Source organism: Heliconius melpomene, chromosome 17, assembly GCF_056956725.1.
Source record: "Heliconius melpomene rosina isolate 202511_hmr_F chromosome 17, ASM5695672v1, whole genome shotgun sequence".
NCBI classification, from domain to species: Eukaryota; Metazoa; Arthropoda; class Insecta; order Lepidoptera; family Nymphalidae; genus Heliconius; species Heliconius melpomene.
The window spans coordinates 10,041,796-10,067,875 of NC_140405.1; the positions used below are offsets into that span (position 1 = coordinate 10,041,796).

Sequence of the window (26,080 nt, forward strand, 5' to 3'; positions counted from 1 at the left end):
CTGCACATAGCAGGGTAAACGGAGGGAACCTGGGGACCTAGTGTTAAAACACTCCGTAGATGAAGACACTCGTCCCTCACTTTCCGCCGAATTTTGGAGACATTGTCTATTGAGCGGCGGATCACAATGCGGCGCTTTGCTCAAGCAAAGAAGATATGTAAAAAAAAAGTGTCCAGACACCGGAGTGAAGAAATGAAAATATAAAAAATATTTGATTTTCTCGAGTGAGAATCGCATACATAACCTGTCACATTTACAGTCGCATGCGTAAGCCTCTCCGTCACAACTGGCTTCAAATCTATATTATATGCGGACTTGATGCGGTCAAACGCAAGCCTATTCAATATAAAATATATATAATAAAAAAATATATAAATATATATATAATAAAATATATATATATAATGGAAAATAATAAATAGTAAAGAAATACTTATTTTTTTTTGTCTATTGTTCTTTTTTATTTTAATTGTATAATGTGAGGCAAATTGCATGTTTTTGATCGAAATTGTGTATGTAAGTTCAATAAATGCTCTTTACTATTTTTATTAGAGCTGTTTTTTATATTTTAAATGTAGGGTTTAATATATTTGCAATGGTAATAATGTCATATTTGGTTTAATTTATATCTATTATAGCTTTTTTGTCTTTTCCGCTTCATTTAATAATTAAAAAATAGTAGGTATAATATGTATACGAATGAAATATTAAGGAAAATGAATTAATAAATTTGCAATATGCCTTTTAATTACTTTTTTCTATTTATAATAAACAAATAAATAAATATCTATAGTATAATGTGTTGTTATTGTATAAATAAATAATTCATTTGAAGTATATTTTTTATGTTTCCTTTCTCCACTATGCCCTTTATTATGTTTTCTAAATATTTTTTTATCCGTGGCTTCGTCCACGTAGTTTAAATATTTCATTTCTCAATTAATTAAACTTTATACGTTTACATTTTTACGTTTTACATTTTTTGTAAAATTAAACATATTTATATCAATTACTTGGAGCAACAACGACAATTTGCGCTTTTTTTAAATATTACATGAGGCGCAATCTTACGCATGCAGTGACATATTAACCCAATTGTTTTTAAAAGCTTTTATTTAACTTGCAATGTATGTATGTGGGTTCGGGTGAAATCTTGGAGCTCAATTTTGAAGTAGATATCGTCAACCGATTGAGCTGAAATTTTGTGTACATGTTTACTTTGGATGACAATGCACGATAAACTATGTGACGTCATTCTAAATCTAATATGGCGGACCATGCAAGATGGCGGAATTGTTATCTATATCTATATCTATATCTATATATCTATATCTATATTATATAATAAAACTGTAAAGGGGGTAAAATCTGTACATCTATATATATAAAAGGACTTGTCCTCACTGACTGAGGTAAGACGCACGCACAGCCGTAACCGCTGTGCGTAGAAACGTTAAATTTGGACAAAAGTTTACTTTCGTAATCTGGACATCCACTAAGAAGGGATTTTGAAAAATTTTAACCCTAAAGGGGTGAAATAGGGGTTCAAAGTTTGTATGGAAAAAAAATTAAATGTGCACCGATTTTTATAACATTTGAAATTTGGATTTTTAAAAGTATTTAATTGAACACGTGTTTCATCGTTTTCTAGAATTCTCCCCCTAAGGGTGCAAATATGGGGTTGAAAGTTTGTATAGGTTTTTTTTAAATCGTCACCAATTTTTATAAAATTTAAAATTCAGACTCTTAAACGTATATAATTAAACACATGTTTCATGGTTTTCGAGAATTCACCCCCTAAGAGTGCAAATAAGGGGTTAAAAGTTTGTATAGAAAAATCTTTAAATCGCCACCGATTTTTATAAAATTTGAAATTTAGACTCTTAAAAATATTTCATTGAACACATGTTTCATGGGTTATTAGAATTCACCCTTAAATACGCAAGCGAAGCCGCGCGCGTCCGCTAGTTGAATATAAACTAAAAAAAACACTTCAGGGGGACTTAATACAACTAATAGAAGGTAAAAATATGATTTTTAGAATTCTTGTCTGTCTGTCTGTTGTGACTCTTTAACTCAAAAACTACTGGACGGATTTAAATGAAACTTCTTTTGTTGCATAGCTATTAGTCTTCGGCAACATATAGGCTATAATTTATTTTGATAGCCCGAATACCTGATGTGAGACCCTAGCAGCCCGCCTAATCTATAAGAGATATCAATACAACGAATTAGGAAAAGTTATTCAACGTGATGAGCATTTTCTGTTGACATAAAAAAATCGATCCTACCACAACGTGGAACCCCAGTCACCCAGCTAAACTTTAAAATAATATGATCTGTCGTCTTAAAATAAATTATTGTACGTAATAAACATTTTTTTGACGTTTATTAATATCATAATTATTATTTAGAATTGTTAATTAATAGTTTTTAGTTAAATTTAAGTAAATATCTTCATTTTACTTTATTAGTTAAGAGCGCCTATTATTATTTCAAAAGCAAACAAATATGCTAATTTTAAAGTATATAATTTTATCAGGCGTTCTTTCATTTCTGTCAAAATACGTGTTTATATTCATCCACCCTTGCGAACACATCTTTTAATTCCCTTCATGAAACTTATATTTATACAGGAAATATTTTATACAACTTCTATGACTACTATTAAAACTACTATTACTATTATTAGGAAAAGTTATTGAACATGATGAGCATTTTCAGTTGACATAAAAAAAATTGGATCCAATGTGGTCGGTCCACAGTCACCCAGCTAAAATTTATAACATATAATTCGTCAGTCGTCTTAAAATAAATTACTGTACGTAATAAACATTTGTTTTGACGTTTACGTAATACCATAATTATTATTTGAAATGGTTCAACACCAAATGATATAAATTTAAGTAAATATATACATAAATTAAATAACATTTAAAAACAAAATCCATAAATCGGTAACATATATGTGTATCACAGAAAAAAAGATTACATTCTTATAATTTTGAAGGCCGTTGTGGCGCAGTGGCACAAGCACAGGACTATAAACACGACAGATTCTGGATTCGATTCCTGCTCGAAGAAATGAAATATTTAATATTTTCATTATCTCACTCTGGAACGAGGCAAAAGTAATTTTATAATATCAAAAAAATATACAAAATATCTTCTTTTTTTATAAAAATTAATCGCTGAATGTGTTGCTAAGCGCAAATCTCGAGAGTAGCTGTACTGATTTTGCTATTTTTTCTATAATATTCCTTGAAGTGCGAGGATGGTTCTAATGGAGAGAAAAATTTAAAAAATTACCAGAAATAGTCCAAAAACATGACTTTTCTATATTCCCATACAAAAGATTCGTATTAATATCTACTTAAAAGTCAATTTGGACTTTAATACCCTACTATAAAGTTTAAATGTTAGTAGCTGGATTCCTGGAAGGCAAAACAATTGAGTGACGTTAGTATCGTACAAATATTATAGCCCAAGAACCCAGAGCTGCCAGACTGACATCATTTTAGCAAAGGTGAAATTTTGAGGACTATTAGTCTTACACGTAGTTAAGACAGTATGCTTACTCACTAACTTGAAAATGGGATCCTTTCAGAGGTAGAGAAAAATAACGGTATATCTCTTTCTGGGAAAATGATAAAGCCATCGGATTGATCTGGTTGCTTAGGGTCTGGGGCTAGAGGGGTCTTGAAATAATCCGTAAATAATATATTTTAAATTTTAGATTTACTTTAATGTAATTTGCCCCAATTTTAAAGAAACTTTATGACGTCTGGCAGAAGTAAAGGTCCACGTGAAAGAATGTGAAATATACATTTTTTACTTTAAAACATATATAAAAATTATCTTCCTTACTTAAGGGAGCGTTTTCAATTGACACTTCCAAGTGAAAGACCTGTACGCTCATGTGTAACTCTAAGAAAGCTTGAGTGCCCTATATTTAATACCTCTTTCTATGAAAAATCCTTCACAGTTCAAGCAGTGCGCTTATGGAACTCACTACCTAACTCTATACTGTCGGGCAATCCATCTCTAAATACTATTAAAATCAAATTAAAACAACATTTCTTAATCTCAATTAGAATCTTTAGTAGTCGCTTTGTCTTTTTTTTATTAATTTCCTTTTCTGTTTCAATTCTTTTATGTCATTTTATATATTAATGTAAGTATAGTAATATTGATTAATGTTATGTACATTTGTATGTAGATTTATTATTATTATTATTAACATTATATTAAAATACCGCACCCGAATCATTTCTTTTAACACCCCCTACATTCAAGAGTTTCTGGTAGAGATCTTTATTAGAGATAAGTTATTCATTGTACACATTTTTTCTATTGTCATAAGTTTTCTGTACTTTCTTTCTTGTGTGGTACATAAATAAATGAAAAAAAAGAGACTTTCTTCTTTAACGCAACTGAAAGTGTGCTTTAAGTTGGCACTATCTCTGAAGGTTTTTTAAGTTAGAGAGTCTTAAGTACATATTAGACTATCAATCCTTTCAAAATTTCAGCTTTGTTAAAATGATGTAGGTCTGGGGGCCCTGGGATCTCAGTCTATTAATGTCAATATTTGTCAATATTTCTATGGTAAGATGTCACTTGAAATGTAAACGTCTCATTGTGCATCTATATTATTAAATCTAAAAGCCACAAATTTCTATAATATTAATAAAGTGTTGTGTATTTGTGACTTACTAAATATGCCTTCTATAAGACGGTGGACAAATTTAGGCAAAAGAATCTAATCGTACTCCCAGAACGTAAAGATTGCAATGAACGTGAGCACGACAGTTGACTGATAATGATGCAAATTTGAATCGAGCTGCTTTTTGTCACGATATATCAATTGATGCCAGCAGTCCCTACAGCTGTGTTGCTATTGGATCTATAAACTCAGCTTGCCAATATTATAAGGTTATTGTAAAAACTCAGTTTGCCAATCAATTTGGTGGCGCAATGATTTTATTATCAAGAGGAGGATTGCCAGTGGTTCCACGTTCAATGCAAGCTGATGAACTGAATTCATGTTTAAAATCCTCGAAATTGTGGAAACATGTCAAGGTATTACATTTAAACAAGAATATGCGTCATGTTGCAAAATGATCAATCTGGAGACATATTCTCTAAACAACTCATTGATATTGGTAATGGAAAACTTCCTATATATGCGCTGACTGGCTGCATCACCTTTCCTGATAGTTTTTGCCAGTTAACGTAATCAAAAGATGAACTCATTCATAAAGTGCTTCCAAATGTTGCTGAAATGTTGCTGATTATTTATTCCATAATTGGTTGAGCGAAAGAGCTTTACTGGCTGCCAAACAGACTGATGTAAATGAATTAAATATAAATTTTCTAGATGGCATTCCTGGCAAAATAAGGACACAAGTCAGTTGATACGGCAACTAATGAAGATGATGTCGTGAACTATCCACCGGAATTTTTAAATTCACTTGATTTGCCAGGATTGCCGCCTCACAGCCTTCAATTAAAACTTGAATGTGTAGTTATAATGTTGCGAAATATTAACCAACTGAAACTTTGTAACGGCACACGATTAGCAATAAAAAAATAATGAATAACGTAATAGAAGCAATCATACTGAAAGGAAAGTATAAAGGAGAAGACGTTTTGATACCCCGCATCCCAATGATTGCGACTGACATACCATTCCAGCTTAAAAGACTACAGTTTCCAGTACGGCTTGATTTCGCAATGACTATAAACAAATCCCAGGGGCAGTTATTAAGTGTTTGTGGTATTAATATAGAAAACTCATGTTTCTCATGGTCTGTTGTATGTTGCCTGTTCCCGTGTTGGAAAACCATCTGCTCTGTTTGCTTACGCGCCAGATAACCAAACAAAAAATAACGGGTACCATAAAGTACTACAATGAAAATGAAACTGAAATTAGAATAAGTAAAAATGAAATAAAATATAATAAGTAGGCATCATAATAAGATATCAGAAATTGTTATTTTTATTATCATTTTTAATGAATATTATAAGAATTAAAAATGATTTAAGTATTTATTTTTTTTATCTTACTAGCTGATCCGGTGTCGCGATTAGCAGAATACATATTTAAAAAAAATCGACTGTTAGGCGATACGAAGTTCGCGGGTCTGCTAGTTTTTAATGTACTTATACAATATGGGTATCAAATGAAAGGACTCGTTGAGAGCAACTCAAAAAATAATGTGATGTCATTCTAAATCCCATAAGGAGGATATCGAAGATAGCCGAGTATCTATTTGGTCTACTTCTACAATATAGATATTAAATGAAATGGGTCGTTGACCGTAACTCTAAAAATAATGTGACGTTATACTAAATCCAATATGGCGAAACATCTAAGATGGCGGAATAGTTATTATTTATGCATTTCTGCAATATGGGTATCAAATGAAAGATCTTGCCGAGAACAATTAGAAAAATAATGTGACATCACATGAAATCCAATAGAATTGACACGATTCAAGTTTTTTGTGCTTTCATATAGTGAAAGGTATGTTCGTACGATTGATCTGAAATTTTGTATACACGTTTGGTTTGGATGATAATGTACGATAAGGTTTGTGACTTCATTCTAAATACAATATGGCGGACCATCCAGGATGACGGAATAGTTATATTTCATGAACTTCTATAATATGGATATCAAATGAAAGGGCTTGTTGAGAATAACTGGAAAAATAGTGTAACGTCATTCTAAATCCAATATGGCGAATCATCCAAAGTAACAGAATAGTTATTTTTGATGCATTTGTACATTACGGGTATCAAATGAAAGGGCTTCTTAAGAGCAACTTGAAGAATGATGTAACGTCATTCTAAATCTAATAAGGCGGACTATCCAAGATGGCGGAATAGTTATATTTAATACACTTCTATAATATGGGTATCAAATGAAAAGGCTTCTTGAGAGCAACTCGAAAAATAATCTAACGTCATTCTAAATCCAATATGGCGGACCATCCAAGATAGCCGAATAGTTAATTTTAGTCTACTTCTACAATATGGATATCTATTGAAAGGGCTCGTTGAGAGTAACTCGAAAAATCTAAACTAAATCCAATATGGCGGAACATCTAAGATGGCGGAATAGTTATTATTTATGCACATCTGCAATACGGGTATCAAATGAAAGGGCTTGCCGAGAATAATTAGAAGATAATATGACATCTAGTGTGAGAAACCTTCTTCCTCCTGGCATTAATCTCGGCTATTGCCAGGGTCTGCCTTCCTACTCAACCTACTCCACTTTGCGCGGTCTTTTGCGTCCTCGGTGGTGGTGTTCCAGAGGTTCACTTTACGCTCCAGCGTCAGTCGGTTCTCGTCAATGAGTGCTATGTCGTCGGCATACATCATCAGCCATGGAGGCTGCACTACATTGAATAAGAACGGACTAAGAGTCGAGCCCTGGTGAACCCCCATCATGTCATCGGGAAGGGTCTAGTGTCGCCAACAGCATTTCTAACCATAGAAGCGGAATCGTGGTCAGATATTCCATATTATTAAATGTCATCATTTTATAAAAAAAAATGAATTAGAGCAACGATGACATAATTGCACTTGAAGATAAATTATAAGCAAAAAATCATTTTTAGAAAAAGCTTTTATTTAAAAGCCCTAAAAAGGAGAAAATAAAATTTGTCTTTTAAATTTTAACTATCAACTCATAACCTCATTGTACACAATTTATATGATCATAAAAGCTTGTCGCGTTAATCAATATTTAATTAAATTGAAACTTTAAAAATTGAAACCTAGCAGATTTTACATAATTAAATTAGCACTAGTTTAGTTACACAAGTAAATCGCGCGACAAGCTTTTATGATCATATAAATTGTGTACAATGAGGTTATGAGTTGATAGTTAAAATTTAAAAGACAAATTTTATTTTCTCCTTTTTAGGGCTTTTAAATAAAAGCTTTTTCTAAAAATGATTTTTTGCTTATAATTTATCTTCAAGTGCAATTATGTCATCGTTGCTCTAATTCATTTTTTTTTATAAAATGATGACATTTAATAATATGGAATATCTGAAGGTATGTAAAAATAAAACTCCACATTAGCTTGTCTCATTCGTATATTTAATTTATAATAGGAATACTGTAGAATTAAATAAAAGAAAAATCATAGATTAATTTTCTCTTAAGATAAAAATAATTAATCTTATTAATTGATATAATTGCAATTAATTAGTAATCCATGTTGCCTTTGAGGAAAAAATATGTTGGTATAAAACTAACACGTATTAATAAGTACGTACTTGGGAAATAAATGCGATGTTCGTGGGTTTGACTCTCAAAACCCCTTCCCATTTGAAATTAAAGAGAGGAAGAAGGAAGGTGGAGAATAGAATATCTGAAGATCAGGTTGCCTGTGCCCTGTTATATATGGGATACAGCGTAAAGCTAAAAACAATTACATTATTTTTACTATTGTTATATACACATTCACAGATACAAATCAAGATTTTTCGCCAAATTACATTCGTCAAAAAAGTAGGCAAGTTTATATATTTATAAGATATTATAAGATATTTATAAACTTTTAGTTCTTTTTATTAAAGCGTCGTATATATTCAATTGTTTCTTTATTCCATTTTAGTTATTTTAATACTGTAAGATTTTACTTCCCCGTTAAAAATTAAAGACAGAAGATCTTTTAAAATATGGCTCGAATTTATTCTCATATTTATCTACATACGTTCAATAAATTATTCATAACTGCTTAGTATTTATATTTTTGTATTGTCTGTAACTTAGCTTTTTTATTTTACAATATTTCACTAATTAACTTAAGTATACGTATACTTATATAAATATAATATCTAAGATTACCTAAGAAAAAACACAATTTCGTATAATATAATTAAATGAACGACATGTGTTCTATGAAAACAGATCGACACACTAGTACAATACCTATGTATTTGATCATACCAGAGTAATTTTTTTTTCTAAAATATTTTGTTTATTTGTCTTTTAGATCTACAAATATTAAGTAGTATTATGTATAATTAATTGTAAACAATTTATTAATTTATTTACTTAATCTATTTAATTTATTTACAACTAACTATACCGAGATATTATGGCAGTGATCGCAGAATAACAGCCTGATACTAAAACAAGTAAGTAGAATAATATTAAAATTAAATTTTTCCATAAAATATAAGAACATTTCCCTAATCCTCTATCCCATTTATGTACAGTTTGAACTATTGCAGGAATGAATAAACCTAGTGTTGAGAAGAATATGGCGCCTACAAGTCCTATCAGAAGTTCCAAGTCTGGTACTGCCACTGCTAATATTACTGGAAAAGACAAAAAAAATATATTATCGATGGAGGCCATCGTGGCGTAGTGGCACAAAGAAGTAAACACGATAGTTGTGGATTCGATCCACGCTCAGGGAAAAATAATTTTCATTTGTAAGCTCTGGGTACAAGGTAAGGCGCGAAGTTGGGTTCCGCCTCTCAAAATGCAATATTTTGAAAATCGGACGATGAGTCTCTGCCTTACCTGCGGGCTACAGCGAGAAACAAATGCGTATATACGACAATTAAATATTTAAAAAAAATCGTTCCTTCTATAAGTCGTAGTATGTAAGATCTTGTAAACGCCATAGTATTTTGACTTGTTAGATTCTCATTAAGTGAACTGATATAGTATTTAACTTTCATTGCCCGCTCTGTTAAACAAAGTGTGTATCTTAACACTAGGTTCTCTCTGCCTTCCTTACTGTGCGGGAAATGATATGAAGTAGAAAAAAATAATAATAACTGACTAACCTGTTAAAAGAACACTTAAAGATCTCATCAGGATCTGTCCCTCGTTCTGGAATCTTTGACTAACTCTACCTTTCAATCGTATCCACATTATGTCCATGGGTGCGTACATTTGTAGGAAGTATGTGAAGAAAACTGCAACCGCCACTAAGATTTTGGCGGTTAATGCTAATCTGCAAACAAAAGAGTTCAAAATATTTTTCTTATAATAAACATATACAACTTATGGTCGTTTTTTTAAGACTCGTCTGTAACAGTTTTGAGTTCGATTCCCACTGGAGGGAATTAATTATTTAATATAATAATTTTCTCGTCCCGGTAAATAGACAAAGCACGGCGTTGAATTCCGTTCACTCAACACACTATATATCAAGAATTGGGTGCAAAGTGACTTAACACAAATCTTTTTACTATGAAGTAATTAAAATATTATTTTCTACAATTTAGTTTTTATTTAAGTTTGTGCATATATCCATTAGTATATTAGATTATTTCTAAGAGTATATTAGGACAGGTAAATAAGTAAATGCTAACATAAGGACTGATAAATAGGGAAAAGCCTTTTAATACTCGTAAGATTTTGGATTTAATGAAATGTTTTGCTCTAACGAATTTCATATTAATAATTCACGGAGGTGACTTAGAACAGCCGATATTTTAATTAAAACATATAAATGTTCGTAAAGCTGCCATTCGAAATAAATTTGCGTACTGTGGTACACGTTGTAATAATTTTATCCACGAAGTTATCTATCTTTCTTTCCGAATATGGCAGGATAGGAAGAGGCAGTTTAGTGTTAAAACACTCTGTTATCCACTTTCTATCCAATTTTGGAAGCATTGTGTGTTGAGTGGCAGAACTCAACACCGCGCTTTGCCTCGAAATATAAATTTAAATAAATATTTCATCTCCTCGATTGGGGATCGAATCCACAACCAGTCGGTTTTACAGTCACATTTTGTCACCCTGCGCAACGACTGGCGTCAAAGCAAAGTAAAATAAAGATATAGAATACGTACTCACACTTCATCTTCAGGCAGATTTAATGTAATACTTCCTTCAACGTCCTCTCCATATTTCAAGTATCCAAAAACCCCTACAATAGCGTACAATATCGATACCAATCCCATAGTAATATTTAGAACGCCTGGACAACCTAAGAAATGTTTGGGATTTTCCATTTCGTTTTCCACTGGCATGACCACATTGATTCCTTCCATTGCAAATATGGCTGTACTGTAAAGAAAATGTGTATTTTTAATTTAGAGTCGTAATAAATGTACAGGAGGTATATTTTTAGCTTTTTTTCAGCTGTTAACATGGTAGGCAGAGAGAAACTGGGGACCTACTGAATTGCAATAACTTAATGTGAAGCTGAAAATATACCAAACGATAACCACGATTTTATAGATGGATTTCAAATGTTAGTATTAAAAATTAATAGATTAAGATTTAAATATTAGAAGAACTGTACATTTACATAGTTTTGAACGATAGGTACGTTTCAATTTGAGTATACTGGAATCGAATCCTCGGATTCCGGACAAGAGGAGGAGAGGATGAGGTTCGAGATCTGCTCTGTTCATTCACTCGTACATACATTTTCTAAAATATATTTTTTAATAATAATTATTATAGTTATTTACCTAATATATACAGGAACTACAAGACGAAGAGCATCGAGACGTTTGAACAAATCTTTTAAACCTAACGTTTCTGAATAAACTTCGTGAATAAAATCCGTTTTATGCAAAGAACACTTTCAAAAACAATATGCTTTAAAAGCTCATTTTAAATCTCTCTCAGATTTCAACTTAAGTTTAGTTTCATACGATACGTTTGTGATGCATTTCACATTTTTATTTCATAGTTATGTAAAGAACGTTGCTCCTTAGCTTGCTAGAAATTATATTAAATAGACATTACGTAAATGAGGGCATCGTAGCGTAGAGGCACAAGCGTGCAACTGTAACGCAATGGTTATGGGTTCGATCCCCACTCGAGGAAGCGCGGCGTTGAGTTCTTCCACTCAACACACAATGCCTCCAGAATTCGGCGGAAAATGGGGTATTGTCTTAGTATTAGGTTCCCTCTGCCTACCCTGCTGTGTGCGGGATACAGCGAGTAGCTGATTTTATTATGTATTATTTTTAAATGACTTATTAACACAAAGTGCCTGATCGTGAACGCGAAGATTGTGGGTTCGATTCCCACTCGTGGAAACAATTATTATTTTCATTTCTTCGCTGTGGTAACAAGGCAATGTTGATTTCCACCATTCAACACGCAATGTCTCAAATATTGGGCAGAAAGTGGGGAACGAAGTGTCTTAAAATACTAGATTCTTTGCCTACCCTGTTATATGCGACATACAAAATAAACCTTAAAAATGTGATTTTAGGCACCCTCAAGAGCCATTATAAAGTTGATATATTTAATGTTCATGATTTTAGTCTAAAAATAATAAACAATACTCGTAGTATAGAACATGAGAATGGAACATTAGTTGAGGTTTACTGAGTTATGATAGCCTCTGACCAGAAATAATAAAATAAATTATGCATTTGTTGCAGCTTTAAATTCAACTGCTTACGAATCTTGATACTAAATATTTATTTAGTATTATTTAACTAAAACTAACTGCTTATTATTTAACTAAAACTAACTTGCCTTCGACGCATGAGGAACGGAAAAGCGGTGGGACCTGACGACATTCCGATCGAAGCGTGGAAATCGTTGGGCTCTCCTGGTGTGCTCATGCTTACTGACCTTTTTAACCATATCTTGAACACTGGTAAGATGCCGCATCAGTGGCGGCTTAGCTTTATTACCCCTATTTACAAGGGAAGGGGCAGTGTTCAAGATTGTGGTAGTTATAGGGGCATTAAGCTTATGAGTCATACCATGAAGCTCTTCGAGCGCATGATCGACCTCAGGCTCCGCCAAGAGTGTACTGTCTCTGAGTCTCAATATGGATTTCAGCCAGGATCGGGCACCATGGACGCCATTTTCGCCCTCAGAACTTTGATGGAGGCATACAGGGAAAAAAGGAGAGCTCTGCACGTGGCCTTTTTAGATCTGCAGAAGGCCTTTGACTGTGTGCCTCGTCAGTGTATCTGGTGGGCATTGCGATCCAAAGGGATCCCTGAGGCCTATATTGAGATTATCAGGGGCATGTACCACGATTCCGCTTCTATGGTTAGGACTGCTGTTGGCGACACTAGACCCTTCCCGATTACAGTGGGGGTTCACCAGGGCTCGGCTCTTAGTCCGTTCTTATTCAATGTAGTGCTCGATACTGTCTCGGCTCACATCCAGGACCAGCCTCCATGGCTGATGATGTATGCCGACGATATAGCACTCATTGCCGAGAACCGACTGACGCTGGAGCGTAAAGTGAACCTCTGGAAGGGTACGCTTGAGAACGGCGGTCTTAAACTAAATGTGTCGAAGACAGAGTACATGGTCTGCGGGAGCCGGGACTCGAGCACCATCCTTATAGGTCCTGAGCCAGCCGTTAAGTCGGAGAAGTTCAGGTACCTTGGATCTGTCATGCACGAGTCTGGAGGCATCGACCACGATGTCCATGGCCGGATAAGCGCTGCCTGGGCCAAATGGCGGGAGGTCACTGGTGTGGTCTGCGACCGCAGAATACCGCCCAAGCTCAAGGGGCTGATATACAAGAGCATCGTCCGACCGGTTCTTTTATACGGCAGCGAATGTTATTATATTATATTATCTCGGCACACTCAGGAGCTTCACGTCACGGAAATGAAGATGCTGAGGTGGATGTGCGGCGTAACGCGGTCTGACCGCATACGCAACACATTCATTCGAGGTAGAAGGAAGGAGTAGGTCGCTTGAGATGGTTTGGCCACGTTACGCGCCGGCCTAAGAACTATGTCGGACGCAAGTGCCTTGCTATACCAGTCCCTGGGGCGCGACCTCCCGGACGCCCAAGGAAGCGCTGGTTGGATGTCGTGATGCAGGACATGAGAGCCAATGGTCTAACCACCGAGGACGCAAAAGATCGTGCAAAGTGGAGTAGGTTAAGTAGGAAGGCAGACCCTGGTAATAGCCTGGATTAATGCCAGGAAGAAGAAGATTTAACTAAAACTAACTAAAAGATTTTAAGACGAGTGAATTATGACTCAGCGACTTGAAAAAGGAGAGCGGAATATTTTAACATAATATTTTTCTATCTGTAAAGCGAAACAAATAAAAAATAATTACTTTACCTTATAAACAAAGGCCACTGTCCCACACTCGTCACCAGTTTCACATTAGATATGTCAGACATGTCAGTAAATGTATAATAGCATGTCACTACGAAAGTCACCAGCAAGCAGACGTTGGCGAACAGCGAGAACGGTACCAAGTATTTTAGATGTCTAACTTGTATAAACAAGACTAGTGGTACTAGCAATATAGCGCAGTAAACTTCTATAGTGTATTTATGCTCTGGGAAGAAGTGGTCGAAGATCTGAAAGAAATATTACTAAAATTATCAATTTTGTATGGAGTTTTTGGTAGAAAAACAGAGAAGTATACCCTCCAGATAATAAGAGATGCACGACGCTTTTATTATTATCGTAAAAGTTGTTAAATGTTTAATTAGGCCTCGGGGAAGTTTATTTTTACACGAGTCGTAGCTTACAAGTTTGTGTGGACTGTACAAAATCCCGTTTCTTTCTATTCTCGTGGGAATTTAGGGAAGTCCACTTTCTTAGTGTTCTATATTCGGATTTTTTTTTTATTTTCTTAGCTTCATGATGTATATGCTATGTCCACCATAGCAGAATAGGCAGAGGTAACCTACGAACCAAATGTTCCAAAGTTAGGATCCAAAAACACACCGTTTCCATAAGGAGACTTCCATTGCCTACTTCCCGCCGAATACATTAGGCATAGGGTGTTGAGTGGTGAAACTCAACGCCGTTTCTCGTTACCAGACAGAATGAAAATTTTAATGATTATTTCCTATAATGCTCTTTAAAAAGTAATGGCAGCCCCTGACGGGTTTTCTTGCGTTTCTGATTAAGTTCATAAGTCGGTGTTTTTAAACTTTGTCCTTTCCTTCCCTTTTCAATTACATTTAAACCGTCATGGGTTCTTTTAACTTTTAATTAAGTTTTTTAAAATTATTTTTAATCTATTTCATTCCACTCTATCCCGCAACGTAGACACGAGAATAACATAAATATAAACTAAAAAGTACGTAGTTTTACGAGTATATGGAATTCGATATTTCCAGGGGTTTGACGTTACCCTTGTCAACGCACCGTTCCGTAATCTATCTATATATATAAAAGGACTTGTCCTCACTGACTGAGGTAAGACGCACGCACAGCCGTAACCGCTGTGCGTAGAAACGTGAAATTTGGACAGATGTTTACTTTCGTAATCTGGACATCCACTAAGAAGGGATTTTAAAAAAATTTAACCCTAAAGGGTGAAATAGGGGTTCAAAGTTTGTATGGCAAAGAAATTAAATAGGCATCGATTATTATAAAATTTGAAATTTAGATTTTTAAAAGTATTTAATTGAAGACGTGTTTCATCGTTTTCTAGAATTCTCTCCCTAAGGGTGCAAATAAGGGGTTGAAAGTTTGTATGGAAAAATCTTTAAATAACCACCGATTTTTATAAAATTTGAAATTTAGACTCTTAAGATTATTTCATTGATCACATGTTTCATGGTTTATTAGAATTCACCCCTAAAGGTGCAAATAAGCATGCGAAGCTGCTCGCGTCCGCTAGTCTATATATATAAAAGGACTTGTCCTCACTGACTGAGGTAAGACGCACGCACAGCCGTAACCGCTGATGGTAGAAACGTGAAATTTGGACAGATGTTTACTTTCATATTCTGGACATCCACTAAGAAGGGATTTTGAAAAATTTTAACCCTAAAGGGGTGAAATAGAGGTTGAAATTTTGTATGGAAAAAAATTTAAATCAGCACCGATTTTTATAAAATTAAAATTTAGATTTTTAAAAGTATTTAATTGAACACGTGTTTCATCGTTTTCTAGAATTCTCCCCCTAAGGGTGCAAATAAAGGGTTGAAAGTTCGTATGGAAAAATCTTTAAATGGCCACCGATATTTATAAAATTTGAAACTCAGACTCTTAAAAGTATTTTATTAATCATGTGTTTCGTAGTTTATTATAATTTACCCCCTAAGGGTGCAAATAAGGGGTTGAAAGTTTGTATGGGAAAATTCTTAAATCGCCACCGATTTTTATAAAATTTGATATTTAGACTCTTAAAAATATTTAATTGAACATATGTTTCATGGTTTTCTAGAATTCACCCCCTAAGGGTGCAAATAAGGGGTTGAAAGTTTGTATGGAAAAATCTTTAAATCGCCACCGATTTTTATAAAATTTGAAATTTAGACTCCTAAAAATATTTCATTGAACACATGTTTCATGGGTTATTAGAATTCACCCTTAAATACGCAAGCGAAGCTGGGCGCGTCCGCTAGTGAGAAATATTCTATGAAGCCTTAGTTAGGATTTTTAGAAATGTTATTCACTATGGAGATATATTTTAACCAACGAGCAAAGGTGTAATAAACTTACAGAAAATTCGAATAATTTTATGATATTTTTATTCTTCTCACTTGATCTCGTTTCCAGGCTAGGCAGAGATAACCCAGAGTCATGACCCTCTAATCTCCTATATCCGCTTTAATTGGAGAATCTGGGAAACTCATATTTTTTTTTGTTTTGTATTGTTTTTTTATCTTTGGCCTGTAATATTGTTTGTTACTTTGATGCTTTTTTTTTCAGCTTCACATATTATATATGTACATATTTTATAACAAGCTTTTATTTAACTTGCAATGTATGGAAGGAAGCATATATGTTTAGGTCAAACTTGCAAGCTAAATTAGAAGCACTTCCTTATATTCTACGAAATTGAAATTATGCACACTGTATGAATATGATAAGCATGACCCTTGCTAAGCTGGAATGAAGCTGGAAGCTGCTTGCTCAGCTAAGCTGGAATAACACTTTAAAATGTTAAAAATCATCTTAATTTATTTATTTCACGCATCTTCTCTACTGAAAGCTAAACTATGTAACTAGCTAGCTCCTAGCTAGCTATGTAATTAAAGTTATTAAGAATTTAATAAATATTTGCCTACATTTATCTTTTAATCGCTTACATGCTTAATAGCATTAATAGCTTAATAGCAAAATATCTTATTTTCAATGTTGCGTATAAAATTTATTACATTTTGAACTTTATTTCAAGGATATAATAAGATAGAATATATAATACACAAAAAGAAATTAACTCAGCCATGATATTGGCCGCTGCATCATCTAGTACTAAAGTCTTGTTTGTGTGAATACCACGCGACCAAGTTTAAGTGCCGTTATAAATGCATTTTTAGTATAAAAGAATTCGAATTTACTATCGTAGTTGTTAAAGTTGGTACTAACATTTGTGTATGCATAGAAAATGTGTCAGAAAACCTGTTCTTCTCTTATTGTAAGTAAAAATATTAAAATGTATTTGTTATTTTCAGCTTCACACTATATAGAACAGGAGGAACCTAGTGTTAAGACACTCCTTTCTTCACTTTGCTCCGAATTCATTGTGTTTCAAGTAGCCGTACTCAATGCCTTTGTGTTTTACACACCAGAAGAATTGAATATTTAATTTGTTATGGATTAAAATAATATAAAATAAATAAAATGATTTCAAAAGAAAGTCCCGCTGAGTTTCTTGCGCCGGTTCTTCTCAGGTCTGAGGCATTAACTTTAGTGAACTGGTGGTAAATTATTTGACGTTCAAAAAATGAAAATGTATTTGACTTTGACTTTAGAGTTGTTATATTAATTATGAAATTAATATAGAATTCCTCGGTCAAAAATGTATAATTGGTATAAAATGAGAAACGGAGTATAACTACGGTTAATAATCTAACGCTACACTCTGGTTATAATAACTTAAATATTATTATTAGTATGTTTACTTTTAGTTATTTTTGTTATATCTACATATTTCACCAGATTTAATAAATCTTAAATGTCAATAATATATCTTTTATACCAAACTAAATACGTCACGTTATACACGTTTGTTCCCATGTGACCATCGTACGGGAAACTTTGTAATTGATGGAAAGCTTTAGTTGAGTAAATTATTGTACTATTATCAAATTTAATTAAGTATTTCTTTTAGCCTTGTGAGTTTACTTTGCCTTTTACGGTTACGTTTACTTACTTTGTTATTTAACAAAATAATATGAATATTAAGAAAACAAAAGTGCTTAGAAATGTATAATAATTTTAAGCGTAGCGAGAACTTGCCCCTTTTTGGAAACCATCTAAGCGCTCTAGCGCTCAATTGTTCTCTAGGTCTCTAGACCTTACGTACTTGCCGTGGTAGGTCGAAATGAAAACGATTTTTACGACTTTGTTATTCTTAGAACTTACAGTTATCGTTAGGCAAAACAGAATGCTATTTATTCAATATTTTATACATTTTAAACAATTATTTAATAAATAATTAAAAATAAATAAAAACATTGTGTAATTTTGTAGGCCGTTAAATATTTTTGTTGGATTTTTTTTTGACTTACGAAAATTTGATTTCATTTACTAATTCAAAACGAATATTTCGTTACTTTCTTCTTCTGAAAAGATTAATTGTCTTTTACGTTATTTTATGAAAAAAAACTAAATATTTACGATATTATGCTTAACAAATAATTTCAACATTTTTTTCTAACACTTTTATAATCAAACTCGACGCAGTTACGTCGTTTAATAACAGAGTTCCTGTGGTAACCTTCCAGTTCCATCATTAGACTCTGGTTACCATCTAGCCCCAAAGTAGTCGTCAAGAAAAATCAAACGAACCCGGAACAAAAAATCGTGATATTGGAACTTGTGTAATAACTATTCCTTATATTTCGTAATACAAGTACAAAAGTTCTTATAAGAAAATCGTGATTCTGGGCAAAACAAATTATCGATTTCATCCCAGTGGTCGTCGTTTCTAATAACTTATAGACGAAAAGTTGAAAGTTACGGATTGGCTTAGTGACCTTGTAGCCCCCAAATATAGATGTACCTTACTCCAATCTTATAGGAAGATGATGTTGAGAATTCACACTCTATAGCCATCTCACATAGCTCTTACCAAGTATTTTTTAGTGTTTATGCTAGCTTTAAGTGAAAGAGTAGAAAATTGGTGATTTAATTTAATTTATCTAGTATGGTTTGCGCTGTAAACATGACGTTTGTGAGTTCGTTTCCCTTTGCTACGAAGGGTAGGCTGCTCTACTCAACACACAATGTAAATCAACTTTTTTTATAAGAGAACCAGAACAAAGAAGAAAAAAATTAAACTTGTCTTTTTTAAAAATATTTTGTGATTATTGTCTTAAAATATTTCTTGTATAAATTGAAAAATCAACCAATAACCAAAGTTAAAATTTGATTACAGAACAAAATCGGTGCTTACATTTTTCAAAGAGGAAGCGATGAAGATAACATAAACGCTCGTCCCCCCGAGGCAGACTCCGGCCATCGCGTAGTCAACGAAGTGCCTGCGAACAAGTAAGAATCAGTTATTATTTACATCCCACACTTGGGCCTATAATCTTAATAGACAATCCGGTAATATACAAGTTTACATCTATACTAATATAATAAAGCAGAAGAGTTTGTTTGTTTGTTTGTTTGTTTGTTTGTTTGTTTGTTTGTTTGAACGCTAAGATCTCTGGATTTACTGGTCCGATTTACTATGTTTTTGTTTTGTATGAAAGCTGCATTCTTCAGAAGTGCTATAGGCTATATAACATAACATTACACATATGTACTAATAAATTAAAATACTTTCTAACTTGACATGCAATTTATTCTGCCATGTTAATAACAACCGTCGTTGCTAAGCACCGGTTTGCAAAGTTTCTTTGTTTTAAGAAAACGTCAGCCAAAATGAACTTATATTTTGATATTCATTCTTATAAGAATAAATATATTATATAATATTTAATAAATATTCTTATAGTTCAAGCAGGCGTAGCCGCGTCCGGGTCCACTAGTATTATATATTCTTTATAACGTTCATAGGCAGAGGGAACCTGGAAACGTAGTGCTAAGACACTCCGTTCCCATTAGGACAATTCCGTTCTCCACTTTCCGCATCAAATCTGGAGGCATCGCGTGTTGTCGGTATTGAATATTTCATTCTCGAGTGGAATCGAACTCACAACCTGTCGCGTTTTCAATCACACTTAGTGCTGTGGGATAAGACTACGACGACAAATTCGGCGGAAAATGGAAAACGGAGTGTCTTAACACTAGGTTCACTCTGTCGATGTGTGGTACAGTGAAGATAAAAAAACTAGAAAATAAATATATATAAAATATATTTATTTTCTAGTTTTTACTTTACAAGGAAAAAGGCAGAGGAAATTTCGGTTGACCCTCGATAACTCAATCTCGATGATATTATACGAAGGTCACGTATAAAACATGAGGACCCTCTAGAGGGCGTGCCGTAACCGTAACGTGAAAAAAAATTAAAATATATAAAAATCTATTTTATTCATGGTATCGGTCAGCCGGACTGACCGTCAGTTAAACTGGCTTCGTATATCGTTCAAAGATATCACATTTACACAGCATTCATTTTTCGTCAATTCTTATACTAACGTTTCGCTGCTTGATATTTATCATTATTAATTATTAAATTATTTTATTGTATTTTTTTTAGCTTCACGCTATATCCCGAACACAGCAGGGTAGGCACTAGGCAGAGGGAACCTAGTGTTTAGACACTCCGTTCCCCTCTTTCCACCGAATTCTGCCTTTTGCCTTATTACCATAGCGAATAAATGAAAATATTACATATTCCATTTCTTCGGGAGGGAAACGAACCCACAACCTGTGGCGTTTACAATCGCACTCTTGCCTCGACACAACTGGCCTCATTGGATTATATCTGCAGAATACGCAACTTTTCTAAAATTTTTAAAATAACGTGGTTTATAGTACATATAACACTGCAAATTCCGTGAAAACATAAAAAAATACTACTAAAACTAAAAGTTACTTAATAATTTCAATACCTGACAACTTCTGTGTACGACCGCAACCCCTTCGGGCCGTGTTTGAAAACTTTTACACAGGTGTCTGTATAGCTGAGGCAACCCTCGCGGCATTCCTTACAGATGTCCCTCGATGTTTTTACCTGAAATAAAATACTATTATACAGTTATTCGCTTGGTAGAAAATTAAAAAGTTGAAAATAATATTTTAATTAAATACGTGGATGGAAAAGAAAATTTGGTCAAGTAAGAGCCGCACTCGTCCACCTAGCTTTTCGTACCAATTTCAGTTTTTTTTAATGGAAAAGACAAGGCAAACGAGCGTAACTGCAACCGCCCGCGACCCCGTGTGACACCAGAGGAGCGACAGGTGCGTGCCTGCAGGACCTTTGAAGTGAGGATTGACGTGCCTTTTGAAGGTCGACCTGAAAACACTGCCGTAAGTAACACATTCCACAATTGAATGGCGCGTGGATGGAGGTTCCTCTAAAACCGCACAGTAGTAGAGTGCCACGTATCCAGATGGTGTGGATAGTTTTTGAGCTTGTCATACGTCACAACTGCACAGTATACTGGGCAGTTCAAATATTCGGCGGCAGGCCAAACAGTTCCCCAGAACACCTCCGATGATTAATTCGGTAAAGAACTCACAGCGTGGAGATGTCTCTACGGAAAGCTAAAATGTCAAGCCGGTGTACAGATCATGCGGCTAAAATAGCAAACTAAAAAATAAATAAATATTACGTAATAAAATAAACAAACAAAAAGATTGTTAGAATTTGTATTAGATACCAGTAGATAAAATTCAATCGTATAGGAAACAAAGTGAAAAGCAATAAATACAAAAAGTCGACAACGACGTTATGGTAATAAGGTATTTTATCCAAAAGAAAAATGCAATAACGCTGTAATACAATAAATTCGGAAGTAAATTGCCCGAAAATCTGGGCATACAGAAATGTGTGTAACATGTGTGAACTTATGTACCAAATGAAACGTTACATTCTTCTTTTTCATTTTCATTCTCAATATTATAAATTACAAGGTTACCAAATCCTTTTCGAATAAATGTTCAAATATAATGCCTTATTATATAAATATAAGGTGTTCCATTTTTTTTACTTAGATATCATAAACCGTCTCGAAAATCAAGTATCTCAGCAAATGATATCTATTGCATATTCAATTTAAGGAAGCTTTTTTATTTTTCTCAGCTTAGGAATGTGCTTATCGCGCACATCTCATGGATACCATTGTCAGAAATAGACCAAAATAAAATAGGATCACACGGGAAGCTTTCAAATAAAAGGATCATCAAAATCAGTTCACCCAGTCAGAAGTTCTGAGGTAACAAACATAAAAAAATACAGTCGAATTGATAACCTCCTCCACAGAAGTCGGTTAAAAAACAATTTACCCGATTCCTATTTCATTAAGAATATAATTTAATTTATGTTAAATTAGAAAGACAATTATTGTTTTCTTGACAAGTATTTCTCATAAATTGCTTCATTACCATGAAATAGTAATAAATCTTTACATAATTTAATCAATTCATTACCTACCTCATTATGGACGATTAAACATTAAATACATCATTTAAATTATCTAGTTTTATATTTACGTTGATTATTATTGTCTTAAGAACAATAGATCTAAGATAATTTTTATCTTTTAACAATCAGATACTTTTTATATTTTATGCGCTTTGCACTATCAATATTAATTATACATTTTGAGTTATGTTTGATTTTGCCACTCAACTCGGAATGTTATATACATAATTAGCCGACTTGGGCGGCTTCGCCCGCTTGAACTATACGAATATTTATTAATTTTTTTTATGAAAATATTATCAGTTTGGAGGGTGAATCCTAATAAACCATGAAACACGTGTTCAATGAAATATTTTTAAGGGTCTAAATTTCATATCTTATAAAAAATGGTGGCGTTTTAAATTTTTTTCGAGTCGAATATTGCAAATTCCCGTCTTATCCATTATCTATTGATATATTGTATACCCCTAACAGTTTGTTTTAATCGGACTGAATGGAAATGTGGAATTTGGCTTAATTAAGTTGTCTAATATATCACGCTACCGGTATCCCTTTTTGCTATATGTCCTTTAATGGTAATAGCATAAGATATGCCTCGTCACTGTAAAGCTTTGTTTAGATGTAAAGTCTAGTCATGTTCTAAATTCTCTACGCAATCTATAGGGCAAAACATAGTTGAAGCAATTTTAAATGAAATTCGGGGAGTGCGAGTCGATCTCACCCATTGTACCAATTTCGTGAGGAAATGTAAATATTTTAGGTTCCCCGATAAATAATCGTACCCGCAACCATCTCGCTTATAAATACAAATTTTAATAACGTCAAAAATCGTTAAAATATAAGAAGCAGTTCACAGAAACAGTTCTATCATAGAACAGATTGTATCACTAAATTTAAAATTATCTTGTCTTTACAACATTGCTAATCTGATATGTATACTCAGAAGTACATATGACCTAAATACTTAGAAGAGTATGTAGGTCATACGAGATTTGGTTCTGAAAATAGATTTTGTAGGTTGTAAAATACATATTAAAGATTTGTTGTCTTACCAGAGCGAAGAAATAAAAATATTTATTCCTTTTGTGGGAATCGAAGTCACAACCATCGACTTACACGACGATACTCTTAGATATGTATAGGAATTTTATATATAAGTAGATATGTTTAGAAGATAGCTGCTATAGATTATATTTAAATTTATTAGCGACGTACTTGGCATGCCTTTGGGTGAGACGTCCAGATATATAAATTGTATGTAATTTCCTAGATCCTGAGCCTGTGTCAACAGCCCCAAACTAATATTTACACTGTCATAAGTAGGAACTAGAAAAGTTGTATACAAATGTTTTCATAGGTGACATATGTAGCTTAATTTAATGTGTTTATATTTTTTTTATATATACAGAGTGTTCTCACTCACTCGAGGAAATTAAATATATATTTAAATTTCCAATTTTCATTTTCTTTGCTCTGGTGTCAACGGTGAAAGTGAGCAATGGAATGTCTTAACACTAGGTTCCCTCTGCCTACCCTGCTGTATGCAGAATACAGCGTGAGATGTATATTGAATATGTACGTATAAGTATGTATATTGAATAAATCTTCTTGTTCCCTTACCAATATATGTACACAATGTGTAGCTATCACAGCCACTAAGACAGTTCCGATGCATCCAGGTATGATACCGGCGTGTTTGAACGCGGCCGGCATGGCCAGTAACCCAGAACCCAGAGATGACTTCAGCAAGTGGAAAAACGAGCCCAGAGTCCTGTGAAATAGACAAAGATTCATATTAAAACAATTTCTTTTCAAAATCTTAAAATTTTAAACTGCTATTGTGTACCGTACAAGTGCTATAGACTTCGCTACGAAATGTACTTTTTTTTAAAAAAACATATATATATTTAAAATTCCGCTACTTTAAATTCATTTACCTTTTTTTCTAAAACAGTAAAACTTTTTTTCATTTCAGGTTCCTAGTAAAACCTAGTGTTTAGATATTTTAGTCTCTGGTTTCCGCCCATAGCGCACTAATAGTACCTAATAATGATATTCAATTAGAAATAACACTCACGATGTAGGATGTGTTATGTTCCTGTGCTCGAAGGGATTATATTCATCTTTCCCTTCCATACTGGCTGCATCAAGCGTCACCGTTGATTCTATTTTGAATACTTCACCATATTGCTTCTCTAGTCTGCGAATTATTATTGAATTTAATTGTTATTGTGTTAGAAATCAAAACTCATACTTATTTAAAAAATAATAATAAATTCTATTAGAAATGTTTGGCTTAGAGTAGGCAGAGGGCACCTAATGTTAGGACAATCCGTTCCCCATTTTCCACTTAATTTTAAAGATATTGCGTATTGAGCAGTGGAACTCAACGCCGTGCTGTCTTGCTACTAGATTAAGTAGTAACATTAAATAATTCATTCCCCCTAATGGGAATCGAACTCACGACTATCGTCAAGCGCTGTACCACTGCGACAAGACTGCCTCAATACCAAAGCATATAAAAGTTAGATGAAAACATCCAAAATGAAAAAAGAAATCTAGTTAAATTTCATAGCAAAGCATTTATTTTATTATTGTCTTTGAATAGCAAATACCTACCAATTAATTCTAGTTGAGTGGCAAAACCTAACGCCGCAATTTATCTTATCACAATTTTGAACTGTTCACAATGATAATAATATCAACATAAATCATTAGAACTAAATTTTGTTTGAACCCAGTAAAATAAATTTATTTTAAATCTTATTATTTAATCTCTTTTAAAAATTTAAACTTACACGGTGTTTTTTCATTAAATACTTTCCATTTCTTAGCTTCACGCTATATGGCGGAACTCAACGCCGCTTAGTCCTAAACATGTCCTAAACGAAGAATTGCAAAATAATTCATTTTGCCGAGTTAACCCTGTAAAGCTGGGCAGGTTAAGAAAACATCAAAACCTATTTATTTTATTTTAAATAGACGAAAAATATTTAATAAATAAAAACATAATAAATAAGTACTTACTGTTGTTTTGTCATCTTAGTATTTTATTTATACACTATATTATAATTCACTATAAAGCTATATATGACACAATTCCACTATACGCTATTAATAAACACAGTATTTACTATATACGACAATAAACCGTTTCTGAGGACTGAGTGCATTTGATGATATCAAGAAGTGGGGTGACCATGACGCTTGACGGTGGACGACTAAAGGTTACTTACAACCTGTTCACATCTTGTTTTGCTTATTATGATAGTTTTTATGCTATTGCTAAATTCATACTAGTGTATCAAAATAAAATTTCATTCTGTAGGTTTTTTTTGTATAGGAAAATATTATATTACATACACATTGATTGTACGCTCAACTCGTAGTCGTGATAATTATTATTTAAAAAAAGACTGGGTTGTAAGGGCGTAAACCAAGATACGCTATTTCTTTCATCTTTACGCTTTATTCCGCATGTAGTACGATAGCCAGATGGAGCCTAATATTAAGATACTTCTCTCCCCGAATTCTGGAGGCAATTGAGTGACGGAATTCAGTTCCATGCTTCCCTTTACACCAGAGCGAGGAAATAAAAATAATACAATACAAATAGCCCAACAAT

The 26,080-nt window shown here is 33.4% G+C and overlaps 1 protein-coding gene across 2 annotated transcripts in view; it reads right to left on the reverse strand.

Moving 5' to 3' along the window:
• The window catches only part of LOC146530220 (proton-coupled amino acid transporter-like protein acs), a 184,050-nt gene extending 158,373 nt beyond the window's left edge, over nucleotides 1–25,677 (reverse strand). Inside the window, exons 1-9 of one of the 2 annotated variants that reach the window (XM_085201147.1) lie at nucleotides 25,483–25,677; nucleotides 24,533–24,655; nucleotides 24,076–24,226; nucleotides 20,921–21,042; nucleotides 19,309–19,393; nucleotides 14,058–14,302; nucleotides 10,843–11,055; nucleotides 9,822–9,991; nucleotides 9,113–9,344 (exon numbers count right to left, since the gene is read on the reverse strand). In XM_085201147.1, the coding sequence (XP_085057273.1) occupies nucleotides 9,113–9,344; nucleotides 9,822–9,991; nucleotides 10,843–11,055; nucleotides 14,058–14,302; nucleotides 19,309–19,393; nucleotides 20,921–21,042; nucleotides 24,076–24,226; nucleotides 24,533–24,655; nucleotides 25,483–25,496 (1,355 nt within the window). In that variant the 5' untranslated portion in view covers nucleotides 25,497–25,677. Of the gene's footprint in view, nucleotides 1–8,093; nucleotides 9,345–9,821; nucleotides 9,992–10,842; nucleotides 11,056–14,057; nucleotides 14,303–19,308; nucleotides 19,394–20,920; nucleotides 21,043–24,075; nucleotides 24,227–24,532; nucleotides 24,656–25,482 lie in introns of those variants that run through there. The other variant, XM_085201148.1, reaches the window with a different exon arrangement.
• Between the last annotated feature and the right edge of the window lie 403 nt (nucleotides 25,678–26,080).